Source organism: Salmo trutta, chromosome 3 (genome assembly GCF_901001165.1).
Source record: "Salmo trutta chromosome 3, fSalTru1.1, whole genome shotgun sequence".
Classification (NCBI taxonomy): Eukaryota; Metazoa; Chordata; class Actinopteri; order Salmoniformes; family Salmonidae; genus Salmo; species Salmo trutta.
In genome coordinates this window covers 34,595,847-34,612,583 of record NC_042959.1, presented here as the reverse complement: position 1 = coordinate 34,612,583, position 16,737 = coordinate 34,595,847, and the positions used below count along the sequence as shown (strand labels likewise).

The window sequence follows — 16,737 nt, the reverse complement described above, 5'->3', positions numbered from 1 at the left end:
GTCTTCTTTAGCAAGGGAGAGAGGCTGTGAGTAATTAAAGCTTTCCATTCATGTCTCTATCTCACAAAAAAACATAAGCAAAGTGATCTCAAGTGAAGAGTTTATATCGTTATTTACATATGTATACATCCCAAGTACAAATTATGAAACATTTACATCCTCATAGGAATTCCTCCCTCTCTCCTACACTCCTCTATCTATCCCTCTACCTTACACACAGTCCTCCTCCTATCCTTCCTTGTCAATTTTAGTCTACAACCTCAGTCTTTAGCCATAGAGTCACAGTGTGGAATGTAACATAAGGCCAGATAGGGGTAAAAACACTTGTGGAAACTGGTAAGGGTGCTTGTGTAATGTCGACAGTGCAGTCATTCATTCAGGTTGAGGGTGTGGTCCTATCAGGCGCCTAGTCTCTACACAGTCTCAAAGTGGCATCACACTGTCCATACCCTCCATTTTGGCACCAACAAATAATCTAGGATCAGATCAGATCAGATCAGATCACCCCAATTGGACGGATAAACAAATGTGTGACCCTGGAACAGCGGTTGGGGGAGACTTCCTCCTACTCCCTCTCCTCGGCCCAGGGCTGCATATTCTGCAGGGCGTACAGGGAGGAGTTATGTGAGCACAGTGGGTCGGAGCCTGCTGATTCGCCGAGGGACTTGTGGAGGGCGTCGGCCTGCAGTTGCAGGATCAGCCGATTGGCCTGTTGACGCTCAGCCTCCCTTTCCTCCGCTGTCTGTCTCCTGAGAGAGCAAAGACAGAGAGAGAGAGATGAATTGCATAAAATTGAATTATGAACAAAGAATATTGATATGTTGACGTTCAGCGATGGTCAAACTTAGGTAGCCTATAGTGGACATTTATAAACCGCCTCAACTTTCCACATGCATCTATAGCTTATTTCTTCTTAGAACACAAGTGTAAAAAAATTGGCTTCACAGTACATAGATCATAGCGACTCTCCTGAACAAGCCCATAATAAGCGCACTAGGCAACTGGAACCAGCTGGTAAATCCCAAATGTTTCTTCCCCAAAAAACGCTGGGAATATCTGTAGGCCTACCACCAGCAGAACCAGGAATAGAAGTCAGTGCCAGGAAGAAAGAAACATAATGGTAAGAACAGCCTGCGTCTGTTTTGCCTTTAGTTTAAAATCCACTGCAATTATACATTCACACAACCCAAACATTAGTAGTCCCCCATTAAGGCCTAGCTAAAGCTAACCTCTCCCCCCAGACTAATTGCACATGAGCGGAAGTGACTGGTGAATGAGACTTGAAAACATGTCAAATGAAGAGGTAAACCGTAGACTTAGATAGACATCACATCGTTGCACCTGTCCTATTTATGGTGTCTGTGAGAGCATGGGCAGCGCCATTGAGGCCATGTCTATTTTGAAGTAGACGATTTTCATCTTCGACTACTTCTATGACTTGGCAAAGAAACTGGAAGGGTGAATACTGTCAGCTGTAGTGTGTTGTTTGAAAAGGTATAAAGTCAAGTTTGGCGATTTAGTGCCGTCTGCAGTTATGGGATGTTTGCTCACTAGTATAATTAATTGGCTGATCCCTCCTGACGACCAGGTGGAATCATGTGATCCTTCCTTAACCCATAGGAAGTCCCACCCAGTTGACTACTTCAAAACGGTGAGAGTCATCAATGGCCCGCCCATGCTAAAACGGGCTTTTGGGCACTAGAGCCCTGTATCCATCTCCATGGGCGCAACTTTCACTGGTGACGGGGGACATTGCATTTTTGGTCCCCCCAGTTTTATGTGTGATACAAAACAAGGCAACGGTGTGTTTAGGACCATGCGGATGCCTCCGAGCGGTCGGGTAGGCTGTTTAGAGTGTTTATCCAACTGGATTAAAAAAATATATAATAATTATGTCCCCCCCACTTCTGAAACCAAAGTTGCGCCCCTGTCCCTCTATATGAGGTCAACTCAAGGTTTGAGTAAACAGGTAAGCTCATGGATCAACTGACCTCCATTTGGTCCGTCGGTTCTGGAACCAGGTCTTGACTTGCGCATCCGTCATCTTCAGGCTCTTGGCAAGGGTGGCCCGCTCGGCGCTCGCGAGGTACTTCTGCCGGTGGAAGCGCTTCTCCAACTCACAAATCTGCACACGAGAGAACGATGTCCGAGGCTTTTTCCGTTTGGGCGGCGTGCGGTTCTGGTATGGATGACCTATTCGCCGGGTCACCGTGAATGGCACGAGAGCTGATGGAGAGAGCAGAAAGACAGACAGACTGGAGGTTGAGTTTACGCAGTGGAAAAGTGAGGTGAGCCTCCAACTTTGTTGTACAGTGGATAAGGTTTGGTAGTAGACCTACTTGTAGGGCCTACATAATCCTCACCCGAAAACAAAGGTTAGGCTATAAATGTTTTTGGAGAAAGAAAGTAGTAGAACAGAAGAATATTTCTTCTATTGGTTAATTTGGCGTCTGAATAAAACCGAGCAGTTCTATTTTATCCGATTATTTTCTGTGAATAAAGATATCATTCCTGTCTGGCTATTGAAGTTAGGCTTGCCTCCTCTAGCGTGAACAAACAATCACATGAAATAGCCTAGTAAATACAGGGAGTAAATCATTTTGGCTTCAGTTCTGGGTGCCGAATTGGAACATAAAAAAATGTAAATAAATCTATAGTATTATTCCCTAACATTCAAACTATGGGAGACCACTCTTGGCGAGAATGTTTTTGAGTTCTTCATATATCTTTGTCTAAACTGTTGGGTGTGAATTATGGCGAAAAAAAAACTCGTTGTGGAAAATAATGACGCCCAACATAATTGCTACAAAACTATTGTTTATTATGTTTTCCTATTTCACGTGGTATGTTAATCACGTTTTAATTGGTAGCCTATAATTGATTGAAATTTCATTGTAAGTATCCACCAAAATAGTATATTTATATTTTATTTTATCTCTCTGTAAATGCCTCCATTTTCATTGATTTAGGCTTGGGGTCTTCTAGCACCAAATTATTTGTTTGAGATTTTTCTCACTCATTTCGTTTTGAAAGGCCATCTTTTTATAGACCAATTAAATATTTGTGTGATTTTCGTTGCTATAGTATAGGCTAAGTATTGTAATATTCACATAAGCTAAATGATTAAGATAAACAATGAAACAGGCTACAATTTCAGTAAAATTGCATGGGTCGAGTCTGCTAAATGACTGCATTTAAAAAAAATGTAAGCCTACATTTTCTTATTTTTTTTGTATGCATAAAAGGTTGAAGATTGAATTAATGTGCCTTGTTATTTTATTGATCACATCATCCTTATTATTTAAATGTTTATTGCTGTATCGTTATCGTTGTTATTAGTCGTTTCACTTTTTCTAAGCTTATTGCACGCTTATTGTAAACTAAGCTGTTTTGAACACATTGAAAGTAAAATTGCCATTACGGGAAACATAGATAACCTAAATCACTGCGCATGAAATTGTGTATTTTTTTCACTAACATTATTTGATGCTAAGGGTTCTATCGGAAAGTTACCTGATAACCTTTCCTTGGCGAACCTATTCCCGACCCACGGGTAACACAGGCCTCCATACCCGGGTACAGCGCTCATCAAGTGCGGCGGCCCCGAGGTAGTCAACGGTCTGTGAGCAGGCACCCGGATCACTCCTCTGCTGCCCAGGCTACAGTTCACTCCGTACAAACCAGGATCCTCTAACTGTGGTACCATGCCGGAGAGGGAGATGGACAGCGCAGTGTAGGAGGCAGCGTTCCCTCCAGTTGGGCTTCCCAAACGGTAACCGTCTCCACTGCTTGTATCCGAACCGTATCTGCTGCTGGTCCGGCCGGTCTCTGAGTCAGCACCGCTACTGAGTATCTGGTCGATACCGAAGCTGATGGGTTCGTGCTGGGCCGCTTTGGGAGGAGGACTTGGGGCGCTGGGTGCGCGCTCCATCCTCACCTTTCAATAGACCGTGGGATGGCTGGACTGGATGGAAATTAAATTACGAGGTTAAACGGCCTGTTTGTGCCAAAGAGAAGATGCCGTTGTCTCCAATGTCATCTTCCTTTCAAAATCCCACCGTCTGCAACTTCGGAAAGGCCTCCTTCAGATCATCCTCGGGAGCGCCAGTGAAAGTTTGATGTGCGTTTGGAGACGTCTCTGACGCTCTACTCCCTGCGTCAAAACATCTTGGTCTTGCTGTTTCCCCCCAAAAAACCCATTCCTGTGCTTCTATTGGTTGATGCTGTCAACGCCTTGACTGTTCATTGGTTGTCATTTTAATGACTGATTGAAGCATGGTGGGTATCACTTGACACCATACTCCTTCCTAGATCTCAGAGTTGGTCAATTTAGTGCGATATCAGAGCATCGATTTCTAAACCTTTTAATTTGACCTGTTTGGACAATCCTTCACTTGACATAGTGGGTTTACAGGTTTTCAAAAGGGGATCCGAGTCCATGTTTTCTAATCTCTATTTTGTAACCATTGTCCCGGTCTCCATGGAAATGCAGTATGCTGTAATATAATATTTCCATTGAACTGAAATAACAGACAAGAGTTGCAACACTTAGGCCTACCTATATTTATATTTCCTATTGCCTTTCCTATTTGTATAATATTCTGTTTTATCGTTGATTATCTCGATAGCTCTTGTCTCTTTCTTGTTTATGCCTCTGTTTTATCTCTGTGGTATATCTGTGATAGGCAAAACAGTCCATAACGCTACGTGTGTTGCGTCTCTCTCCGGACCAGTATGGAGTAGTGGAGATTAATGCAGGCAGTTCAGTCGTATTATATATATTTTTTTCTTCTATGAGAAACACGAGAGGGCCTTTATTAACACAAGAGTTTCTCTCTATTCGTCACGGATTGAAGTGGTCCTTGGTTAGGGCCATTGGTTTGAGGTATAGAACAAGCGAGGCATCACCTCTCAGTTATGATTACGAGCATCCGTTCACAGCTACAGTTTAATCCTCCTCTGTAAGTAAACCAGTGGGTTATGTCATACACACGCCAGGATTAATAATTATAATAGGAATACTGCTTAAAGTCCTTATAAGGCCTGAACTATGCCACCGCTGTGCCACATCAAATGTTAATAAAAGGGAATTGTGTGACGAGGCCACGGGCTAGTACAGATGAAGTGGAGGGCCGGCATGGTCGCTGGAACCTGCTGCCCATCAGACGCAATGAAAAGACGGACACAATTAACTGTTTCTCGACCCCTGGCTAGAGCCTTGCTGAAATGGGTTCCTGTCCTCATCTCCAGTGCTGATATAGGCCTAGTCTTTCACCCATTTAACATTTTCATTTAATTTATTTACAATAGCCAAGATTTTCAACACAGGTTTCACTTTTTTTAAATTGTATTATTATTAGCCTATAATTGAACCCTATATTTTGGGTTGCAATACGTTTTAATTTTGACACGCATAGATAACTGTAACTATAATGAACAAGACTGTTTTCATGATTCATTTGATGAGTCAATATGAGATAGGCAGCCTACCGCCCACAATTATCAGCTCGATCAAATTTGTTCCACGAGTAAATTGAGGTTATCGTGTTGTTTGTTTCTTGACCAATGCACATTAGGCTATTCTGTTCCATCTCACCATTAAACGTGGTTTTTTTTATATCAAAAGTGCGTTAAGTTTTTCATATTCATCCAGCGGAAATTCCTCTATGATTAATAATTATTTCGTAGTAATACTTTTGAAGTAGTTTACAATACATGTGTTATCTGTAAACGAATAAACGAGGAATCAAAAAACTAAAACTTGAGGTGGTTATTTAGCAATACGGACTGGCAGAATTGGCTAGTTTCCCCCGCCATATGTGACCCCACTGGTGGCCATATTTCCATGGGGAAGAATTGGACTGTAGAAGCTCTCATTTCACCGTACACATTTAGGCTACTGCTTATATAGTTATCAGGGCTATGTCATATTAAAATCATACACACTTTTCATTGTGTATGTTGTTCATAGATTTATAAAATCATATGTTTCATATATATTTATTTTTAGATTGTCATATAAATCTAAATCGAATGTATGCAATCTGTACGCATATACCGTTGCTTTTTTCTATATCTTTTTCGTACTTTTTGCTACACTGGATTTTGGAACGCAGCGGAAACCGTGCCATAGGCTAGGCGCCACTGGAAATGGAATGAGCGGACTGGGACCGGGAAACGTTGGTCCAGGGGCCGTGGGTGTAAATGAGTTTGTGTAATCCTCAGATTTTCCGAAATGATGTCACATTAGCCCCGATATACTCCGAAAAACCACCCATGATGTCACTAATTGCGGAGAAAGCTTTTGGTATTTTGTATTTTATTAGGATCCCAATTAGCTGTTGCAAAAGCAGCAGCTACTCTTCCTGGGGTCCACACAAAAACATGAAACATAATACAGAATGACATAATACAGAACATCAATAGACAAGAACAGCTCAAAGACAGAACTACATACAAGAAACTACATATAAGCATCATAGGCCCACTGTATGGATTATAAAATCATAATTAGGTTTATAAAATAACAATAGCTGTAGTAAATCATAGAAATACTAGAAATAAATAAATACGCTAATGGATACAAAACATATTAACTTTATAAAAAAGACGAGTGTGCTTGATTGACAATGACACCAATGGACTTGGCAAGAGCACAAACAGATCAGGAAACAAGACTCCCTGTAGATATGCCTACTTTCGAACAAAAATGTTAAAGCCTTTAACAACAATTATATAATAGTGGTTACAAAAAAACAACTATGCCAATACTATAGTAGGCTAAAATAATTGTAACACTTATAATTATTAGTCGAGTAATTGGCGTAACACTGGACTTTGGTGAGCTCTCTTCATCTAAATGACCCTCTGCTAGAACGTCAATTCTCGTGCAAAATTGCAAAGCCAATATATTCAGCTGGCATTCTGGTTCTCTGGAGAGATATGCTCCAGTCCAAAGAAAAGGGAACAAAAGACTGAAAGCGTGCGATTTGTTTGAGAAATTACCACTTGATCTGCATAATCGAGGTTCGGGCTCGTGGCACCCGCGGGCTCCATTTTTATTGCACGAGTCTCCACTGTTATCAATTTCACGAGCGGGCTTCTGTCTCTCTTAGGGACGTGATCGTCTTCTTTTGAATAATGAATGACGCGTTTTTCTGTCGTCACTAAAGTGCCCGTGATGTTAGAATATGAAAAGGCAGCCGTAAGTAATAGTGCATTTAAAGAGGATCTACAAATGTTTTATTATGATATGTAGAAAGGGAGGGAAAACGGGGAGATGAGTGTGGGATAAGGAAGGAGAGAGGGACTAGAGAGATGTGTTTTATTGCAATAGAAGCGACAGTAGTAGAGGACGAGATTGCCTCGCAGCCAAATGGAGTTGCTAATGAAACTTTACCGCTCCCAACGATTCTTTTCCTGCCATCCTCATGAAATATTTAAAGTATTTAATATACATATTAAGCTCCAAGACATTGGTGCTGGCTATTGGGCAACAGGCAGCTATAGCAATCAATGAAGCTTGTGTCATACAGCATTTATTGGGGCTATTTCACATTAGCCTACATTGCTTGACAGAATACATCTCTGTTTACAATGAAAGAGAAATATAATGCTTTCTCTTTTCCATGCTCAGTGTATGGTGTTCCCAGTGTGTGAATTGTGTTGCATGCTGACATGCTCGGTGGGATGATTCAATAGGTCGGACATGGGTGGAACGGGATCTGCAGTCCCTTTGGGGACGAGGATAACCCTGCCTGTGACTTACACTGTGTTAGAGCATGAAACACAGGACTATGGGGTGGAAGGGCTTTGCCCTTGTGGGTACAGGACATTGCACAAAGTCCTTAGTAGGCTACTATTGGCTAAAATAGTTTTGGAAGACAAAGCCAATCACAGAAAATGTTTGTTTTATTGAATATATTTTGAGATATTTGTTGAGTATTGTGTTCTTGGTTTGTAAAAAATAAAAGGAAGGATGGGTTTTGGCTTAGATCAAGTGTGTGAGTGTGTGTGTTTGTGTGTGGAACATTTGTCTGATGGTTGAATGCACGTCTGCCTCTTCATGCTGGTTAGACAGAGACAGCGAGAAAGAAAGAGAAAGGGGGAGGGAGAGGAGGAGGGGGGGCAGGAAGGTAACCACACGATCTTGAGTTAAAGGGGTGGATGGAGAGGAAAAGGATGGACCAGATTGAGATGTAAGAGAATCGGCATTAACACATTAATGAGTATCACATGGCTTTGGTTAGTGTCTGTCTGTCTGTCTGCCTGTCTGTGTTGCTACATGTCTACCTGACTGCCTCTCTGTCCGCATGACTGTCTGTCTCTCTGCATCCCTGCATCCCTCTGTCTGTCTGTCTGTCTGTCTGTCTGTCTGTCTGTCTGTCTGTCTGTCTGTCTGTCTGTCTGTCTGTCTGTCTGTCTGTCTGTCTGTCTGTCTGTCTGTCTGTCTGTCTGTCTGTGTCTGTATGTCATAGTTTTTAGACCCAGACACCCCAATGTTTCAAAAAGCATCACATTTCAAAACGCGTTTGGCTGTCCTTGACAAATGACTAATGAAATTAATTAGTGAGCACGTTAGCGAGTGTGTAGATGTGTCAGACTTGATTTGTGTGTGTGTGTGTGTTTGTGTGTGTGTGAGCAGCTGAGGCGACCTGCAGGCCCCTTGGTCCTGTGTTAATGTGTTAATTCATTAGTGTTCATCTCAGTATCATTGTGTCAGAGCAGCGCTTACCAGCCCTCTCTGTTCTCTGCGCTTCATAAAAGCCGATTATCCTGCGTGTCGCCGTTCTGCCCATTCTTCTGCCTTTTGACCTCCTCACCCCTCCTGTTGCCTTCCCGCGGGGTGCTGGTGGAGGGAAGAAGGGAGGGGGGGAAGGGACCAGCTGCCACCAGCCGTAGTGCTCCCCTCCCTGATAGAGGAGATACTCCAGTCCCCTGCTTCGCCTGGCCTGCACTGCCACCAGTCCCACCTGTCCTGCCCCAGGCTGCAGTCTGACACACGCACGCACGCACGCGCGCACACACACACACACACACACACACACACACACACACACACACACACACACACACACACACACACACACACACACACACACACACACACACACACACACAAAGACAGACACAATGCACAAACTTTCATACATTTCCCTGCACACACGTGCTGGTCTGAGGTGTGACTGAGTGAGTGAGAGGTAGTGTGTTAGTGAGTGAGAGAGAGGTAGTATGTTAGTGAGTGAGAGAGAGGTAGTATGTTACTGAGTGAGAGAGAAGTAGTATGTTAGTGAGCGAGAGAGAAGTAGTATGTTAGTGAGTGAGAGAGAAGTAGTATGTTAGTGAGGGAACGAGAAGTAGTATGTTAGTGAGTGAGAGAGAGGTAGTATGTTAGTGAGTGAGAGAGAGGTAGTATGTTAGTGAGTGAGAGAGGTAGTATGTTAGTGAGTGAGAGAGATAGTATGTTAGTGAGTGAGAGAGGTAGTATGTTAGTGAGTGAGAGAGAGAGAGGTAGTATGTTAGTGAGTGAGAGAGAGGTAGTATGTTAGTGAGTGAGAGAGAGGTAGTATGTTAGTGAGTGAGAGAGGTAGTATGTTAGTGAGTGAGAGAGGTAGTATGTTAGTGAGTGAGAGAGAGGTAGTATGTTAGTGAGTGAGAGAGAGGTAGTGTGTTAGTGAGTGAGGGAGGGAGGTAGTATGTTAGTGAGTGAGAGAGAGGTAGTATGTTAGTGAGTGAGGGAGGGAGGTAGTATGTTAGTGAGTGAGAGAGAGGTAGTATGTTAGTGAGTGAGAGAGAGGTAGTATGTTAGTGAGTGAGAGAGAGGTAGTATGTTAGTGAGTGAGAGAGGTAGTATGTTAGTGAGTGAGAGAGAGGTAGTATGTTAGTGAGTGAGAGAGAAGTAGTATGTTAGTGAGTGAGAGAGAGAAGTAGTATGTTAGTGAGTGAGAGAGAGGTAGTATGTTAGTGAGTGAGAGAGAGGTAGTGTGTTAGTGAGTGAGAGAGAGGCAGTATATTAGTGAGTGAGAGAGAGGTAGTATGTTAGTGAGTGAGAGAGAGGTAGTGTGTTAGTGAGTGAGAGAGAGGTGAGTATGTTCGTGAGTGAGATGAGACGTAGTATGTTTAGTGAGTGAGATGAGCCAGTAGTATGTTAGTGCGTGAGAGAGGTAGTGGTGTTAGTGATGTGAGAGAGAGTGTTCGTAGTATGTTAGTGAGTGTGCGGAGAAGAGGTAGTATGTTAGTGAGTGAGTGAGGAGGGTAGTATGTAGTGAGTGAGTGAGGCGGTAGTATGTTAGTGAGTGAGAGAGAGGTAGTTTAGTAGTTAGTTAGTGAGTGAGCGAGTAGTATGTTAGTGAGTGAGAGGTCGTATGTTAGTGAGTGAGATAGTGTAAGTATGTTAGTGAGTGAAGAGACGGATAAGTATGTTAGTGCGTGAGAGAGATGTACATGTTAGTGAGGAGAGAGATGGTAGATAGTGTGTAGTGAGTGAGAGAGAGGTTGGTAGTATGGTTAGTGAGTGAGAGAGAGGTAGTATGTTAGTGAGTGAGAGAGAGGTAGTATGTTAGTGAGTGAGAGAGAGGTAGTATGTTAGTGAGTGAAAGAGAGGTAGTATGTTAGTGAGTGAGAGAGGTAGTATGTTAGTGAGTGAGAGAGAGGTAGTATGTTAGTGAGTGAGAGAGAGGCAGTATGTTAGTGAGTGAGAGAGAGGTAGTATGTTAGTGAGTGAGAGGTAGTGTGTTAGTGAGTGAGAGAGAGGTAGTATGTTAGTGAGTGAGAGAGAGGTAGTATGTTAGTGAGTGAGAGAGAGGTAGTATGTTAGTGAGTGAGAGAGAGGTAGTATGTTAGTGAGTGAGAGAGAGGTAGTGTGTTAGTGAGTGAGAGCGAGGCAGTATGTTAGTGAGTGAGAGAGAGGTAGTATGTTAGTGAGTGAGAGAGAGGTAGTGTGTTAGTGAGTGAGAGCGAGGCAGTATGTTAGTGAGTGAGAGAGAGGCAGTATGTTAGTGAGTGAGAGAGAGGTAGTGTGTTAGTGAGTGAGAGAGAGGCAGTATGTTAGTGAGTGAGAGAGAGGCAGTATGTTAGTGAGTGAGAGAGAGGCAGTATGTTAGTGAGTGAGAGAGAGGTAGTATGTTAGTGAGTGAGAGAGAGGTAGTGTGTTAGTGAGTGAGAGAGGTAGTGTGTTAGTGAGTGAGAGAGAGGTAGTATGTTAGTGAGTGAGTGAGAGGTAGTATGTTAGTGAGTGAGTGAGAGGTAGTATGTTAGTGAGTGAGAGAGAGGTAGTGTGTTAGTGAGTGAGAGAGAGGTAGTATGTTAGTGAGTGAGAGGTAGTATGTTAGTGAGTGAGAGGTAGTATGTTAGTGAGTGAGAGAGGTAATATGTTAGTGAGTGAGAGAGATAGTATGTTAGTGAGTGAGAGAGGTACTATGTTAGTGAGTGAGAGAGAGGTAGTGTGTTAGTGAGTGAGAGAGAGGTAGTATGTTAGTGAGTGAGAGAGAGGTAGTATGTTAGTGAGTGAGAGAGAGGTAGTATGTTAGTGAGTGAGAGAGAGGTAGTATGTTAGTGAGTGAGAGAGGTAGTATGTTAGTGAGTGAGAGAGAGGTAGTATGTTAGTGAGTGAGAGAGAGGCAGTATGTTAGTGAGTGAGAGAGAGGTAGTATGTTAGTGAGTGAGAGGTAGTGTGTTAGTGAGTGAGAGAGAGGTAGTATGTTAGTGAGTGAGAGAGAGGTAGTATGTTAGTGAGTGAGAGAGAGGTAGTATGTTAGTGAGTGAGAGAGAGGTAGTATGTTAGTGAGTGAGAGAGAGGTAGTGTGTTAGTGAGTGAGAGCGAGGCAGTATGTTAGTGAGTGAGAGAGAGGTAGTATGTTAGTGAGTGAGAGAGAGGTAGTGTGTTAGTGAGTGAGAGCGAGGCAGTATGTTAGTGAGTGAGAGAGAGGCAGTATGTTAGTGAGTGAGAGAGAGAGAGGTAGTGTGTTAGTGAGTGAGAGAGAGGCAGTATGTTAGTGAGTGAGAGAGAGGCAGTATGTTAGTGAGTGAGAGAGAGGCAGTATGTTAGTGAGTGAGAGAGAGGTAGTATGTTAGTGAGTGAGAGAGAGGTAGTGTGTTAGTGAGTGAGAGAGAGGTAGTTTGTTAGTGAGTGAGAGGTAGTATGTTAGTGAGTGAGAGAGAGGTAGTATGTTAGTGAGTGAGAGAGAGGTAGTATGTTAGTGATTGAGAGAGGTAGTATGTTAGTGAGTGAGAGAGAGGTAGTGTGTTAGTGAGTGAGAGAGAGGCAGTATGTTAGTGAGTGAGAGAGAGGTAGTATGTTAGTGAGTGAGAGGTAGTGTGTTAGTGAGTGAGAGAGAGGTAGTATGTTAGTGAGTGAGAGAGAGGTAGTATGTTAGTGAGTGAGTGAGAGGTAGTATGTTAGTGAGTGAGAGAGAGGTAGTGTGTTAGTGAGTGAGAGAGAGGTAGTATGTTAGTGAGTGAGAGGTAGTATGTTAGTGAGTGAGAGGTAGTATGTTAGTGAGTGAGAGAGGTAATATGTTAGTGAGTGAGAGAGATAGTATGTTAGTGAGTGAGAGAGGTACTATGTTAGTGAGTGAGAGAGAGGTAGTGTGTTAGTGAGTGAGAGAGAGGTAGTATGTTAGTGAGTGAGAGAGAGGTAGTATGTTAGTGAGTGAGAGAGAGGTAGTATGTTAGTGAGTGAAAGAGAGGTAGTATGTTAGTGAGTGAGAGAGGTAGTATGTTAGTGAGTGAGAGAGAGGTAGTATGTTAGTGAGTGAGAGAGAGGTAGTATGTTAGTGAGTGAGAGAGGTAGTATGTTAGTGAGTGAGAGAGAGGTAGTATGTTAGTGAGTGAGAGAGAAGTAGTATGTTAGTGAGTGAGAGAGAGAAGTAGTATGTTAGTGAGTGAGAGAGAGGTAGTATGTTAGTGAGTGAGAGAGAGGTAGTGTGTTAGTGAGTGAGAGAGAGGCAGTATATTAGTGAGTGAGAGAGAGGTAGTATGTTAGTGAGTGAGAGAGAGGTAGTGTGTTAGTGAGTGAGAGAGAGGTAGTGTGTTAGTGAGTGAGAGAGAGGTAGTATGTTAGTGAGTGAGTGAGAAGTAGTATGTTAGTGAGTGAGAGAGAAGTAGTGTGTTAGTGAGTGAGAGAGGTAGTGTGTTAGTGAGTGAGAGAGAGGTAGTATGTTAGTGAGTGAGTGAGAGGTAGTATGTTAGTGAGTGAGTGAGAGGTAGTATGTTAGTGAGTGAGAGAGAGGTAGTGTGTTAGTGAGTGAGAGAGAGGTAGTATGTTAGTGAGTGAGAGGTAGTATGTTAGTGAGTGAGAGGTAGTATGTTAGTGAGTGAGAGAGGTAATATGTTAGTGAGTGAGAGAGATAGTATGTTAGTGAGTGAGAGAGGTACTATGTTAGTGAGTGAGAGAGAGGTAGTGTGTTAGTGAGTGAGAGAGAGGTAGTATGTTAGTGAGTGAGAGAGAGGTAGTATGTTAGTGAGTGAGAGAGAGGTAGTATGTTAGTGAGTGAAAGAGAGGTAGTATGTTAGTGAGTGAGAGAGGTAGTATGTTAGTGAGTGAGAGAGAGGTAGTATGTTAGTGAGTGAGAGAGAGGCAGTATGTTAGTGAGTGAGAGAGAGGTAGTATGTTAGTGAGTGAGAGGTAGTGTGTTAGTGAGTGAGAGAGAGGTAGTATGTTAGTGAGTGAGAGAGAGGTAGTATGTTAGTGAGTGAGAGAGAGGTAGTATGTTAGTGAGTGAGAGAGAGGTAGTATGTTAGTGAGTGAGAGAGAGGTAGTGTGTTAGTGAGTGAGAGCGAGGCAGTATGTTAGTGAGTGAGAGAGAGGTAGTATGTTAGTGAGTGAGAGAGAGGTAGTGTGTTAGTGAGTGAGAGCGAGGCAGTATGTTAGTGAGTGAGAGAGAGGCAGTATGTTAGTGAGTGAGAGAGAGGTAGTGTGTTAGTGAGTGAGAGAGAGGCAGTATGTTAGTGAGTGAGAGAGAGGCAGTATGTTAGTGAGTGAGAGAGAGGCAGTATGTTAGTGAGTGAGAGAGAGGTAGTATGTTAGTGAGTGAGAGAGAGGTAGTGTGTTAGTGAGTGAGAGAGGTAGTGTGTTAGTGAGTGAGAGAGGTAGTATGTTATGAGTGAGTGAGAGGTAGATGTTAGTGAGTGAGTGAGAGGTAGTATGTTAGTGAGTGAGAGAGAGGTAGTGTGTTAGTGAGTGAGAGAGAGGTAGTATGTTAGTGAGTGAGAGGTAGTATGTTAGTGAGTGAGAGGTAGTATGTTAGTGAGTGAGAGAGGTAATATGTTAGTGATGTGAGGACGATAGTATGTTAGTGAGTGAGAGAGGTACTATGTTAGTGAGTGAGAGAGAGGTAGTGTGTTAGTGAGTGAGAGAGAGGTAGTATGTTAGTGAGTGAGAGAGAGGTAGTATGTTAGTGAGTGAGAGAGAGGTAGTATGTTAGTGAGTGAGAGAGAGGTAGTATGTTAGTGAGTGAGAGAGGTAGTATGTTAGTGAGTGAGAGAGAGGTAGTATGTTAGTGAGTGAGAGAGAGGTAGTATGTTAGTGAGTGAGAGGTAGTGTGTTAGTGAGTGAGAGAGAGGTAGTATGTTAGTGAGTGAGAGAGAGGTAGTATGTTAGTGAGTGAGAGAGAGGTAGTATGTGAGTGAGTGAGAGAGAGGTAGTATGTAGTGAGTGAGAGAGAGGTAGTGTGTTAGTGAGTGAGAGCGAGGCAGTATGTTAGTGAGTGAGAGAGAGGTAGTATGTTAGTGAGTGAGAGAGAGGTAGTGTGTTAGTGAGTGAGAGCGAGGCAGTATGTTAGTGAGTGAGAGAGAGGCAGTATGTTAGTGAGTGAGAGAGAGAGAGGTAGTGTGTTAGTGAGTGAGAGAGAGGCAGTATGTTAGTGAGTGAGAGAGAGGCAGTATGTTAGTGAGTGAGAGAGAGGTAGTATGTTAGTGAGTGAGAGAGAGGTAGTATGTTAGTGAGTGAGAGAGAGGTAGTGTGTTAGTGAGTGAGAGAGAGGTAGTTTGTTAGTGAGTGAGAGGTAGTATGTTAGTGAGTGAGAGAGAGGTAGTATGTTAGTGAGTGAGAGAGAGGTAGTATGTTAGTGATTGAGAGAGGTAGTATGTTAGTGAGTGAGAGAGAGGTAGTGTGTTAGTGAGTGAGAGAGAGGCAGTATGTTAGTGAGTGAGAGAGAGGTAGTATGTTAGTGAGTGAGAGGTAGTGTGTTAGTGAGTGAGAGAGAGGTAGTATGTTAGTGAGTGAGAGAGAGAGAGGTAGTATGTTAGTGAGTGAGAGAGAGGTAGTGTGTTAGTGAGTGAGAGAGAGGAAGTATGTTAGTGAGTGAGAGAGAGGTAGTATGTTAGTGAGTGAGAGAGAGGTAGTGTGTTAGTGAGTGAGAGAGAGGCAGTATGTTAGTGAGTGAGAGAGAGGTAGTATGTTAGTGAGTGAGAGAGAGGTAGTGTGTTAGTGAGTGAGAGAGAGGCAGTATGTTAGTGAGTGAGAGAGAGGCAGTATGTTAGTGAGTGAGAGAGAGGTAGTGTGTTAGTGAGTGAGGTAGTATGTTAGTGAGTGAGGGAGGTAGTATGTTAGTGAGTGAGAGAGGTAGTATGTTAGTGAGTGAGAGAGAGGTAGTATGTTAGTGAGTGAGAGAGAGGTAGTATGTTAGTGAGTGAGAGAGGTAGTATGTTAGTGAGTGAGAGAGAGGCAGTATGTTAGTGAGTGAGAGAGAGGTAGTATGTTAGTGAGTGAGAGAGAGGTAGTGTGTTAGTGAGTGAGAGAGAGGTAGTGTGTTAGTGAGTGAGAGAGAGGCAGTATGTTAGTGAGTGAGAGAGAGGTAGTATGTTAGTGAGCATGGAGCTCTATTTCTCTATTGATTTCCCATTATTTATCAGTTAGTCCCTGGTGCGTCATTAGTGTGTATCAGAGAGAGAAACTAATACCAGTCACTCACACCAGCACAGGGCTATCAGCTTACCCTCCCTCAGGGCAGGGAGGAGGAGAGTGTGTGTGTGTGCGTTCGTATCTGTGTGGAATGGGTTAACAGATGGGTCTGGATACTGTCGGTAGTGGAGCAGTGGAGAGAATCATTTTTCTGTTGAACCACACACTTTTCTCCTCTTTTTACTTCTCGTTCCATTCTAGTTCTTTGCCGTCTGCCTTTTTAACTATGTAAAGAGAGAGAGAGGGAGAGAGAAAGAGAGAGAGAGAGAGAGAGGGAGAGGTAAGTAGGTTTCCTAGTCTCACCTGGACCAGTGGGATTTCCCCTCTCTCTCCCTGTGGATTCAAAAGGATGGCTGTATAAGTTAATTTGGAGTGAACATCATTTATCATATTCATTTTACACCCATGTGATTATAGTACCCCCTCTCTCTCACTCTACACACACACACACACACACACACACACACACACACACACACACACACACACACACACACACACACACACACACACACACACACACACACACACACACACACACACACACACACACACACACACACACACACACACACGGATGGGGGTGACCCAGGCCTGCCTCCCCTGCTGACCCCCAATCTGTTCCCCAACCTCTCACCACCAGAGACCGGGGCACACCAGGAGAGTGAGATACACACACACACACACACACACACACACACACACACACACACACACACACACACACACACACACACACACACACACACACACACACACAGAAGCTTATGAGCATGTGTAATTCTGTGTGTGTGTGCGTGGTTTTTGGCATACAACACGTGTGTGCGTTCTGATGG

The 16,737-nt window shown here is 43.3% G+C and overlaps 1 protein-coding gene across 1 annotated transcript; it reads right to left on the bottom strand.

Annotated features, from left to right (window-relative positions):
- Positions 1-79: 79 nt before the first annotated feature.
- Positions 80-4,274, bottom strand: LOC115173868 (T-cell leukemia homeobox protein 3). Its single transcript, XM_029732347.1, has 3 exons — positions 3,514-4,274; positions 1,992-2,226; positions 80-749 (listed from the first exon to the last, which is right to left on the bottom strand). Exons 1-3 carry the CDS (start codon positions 3,929-3,931, stop codon positions 566-568), a joined length of 837 nt encoding a protein of 278 aa, XP_029588207.1. The 5' UTR covers positions 3,932-4,274; the 3' UTR covers positions 80-565.
- Between the last annotated feature and the right edge of the window lie 12,463 nt (positions 4,275-16,737).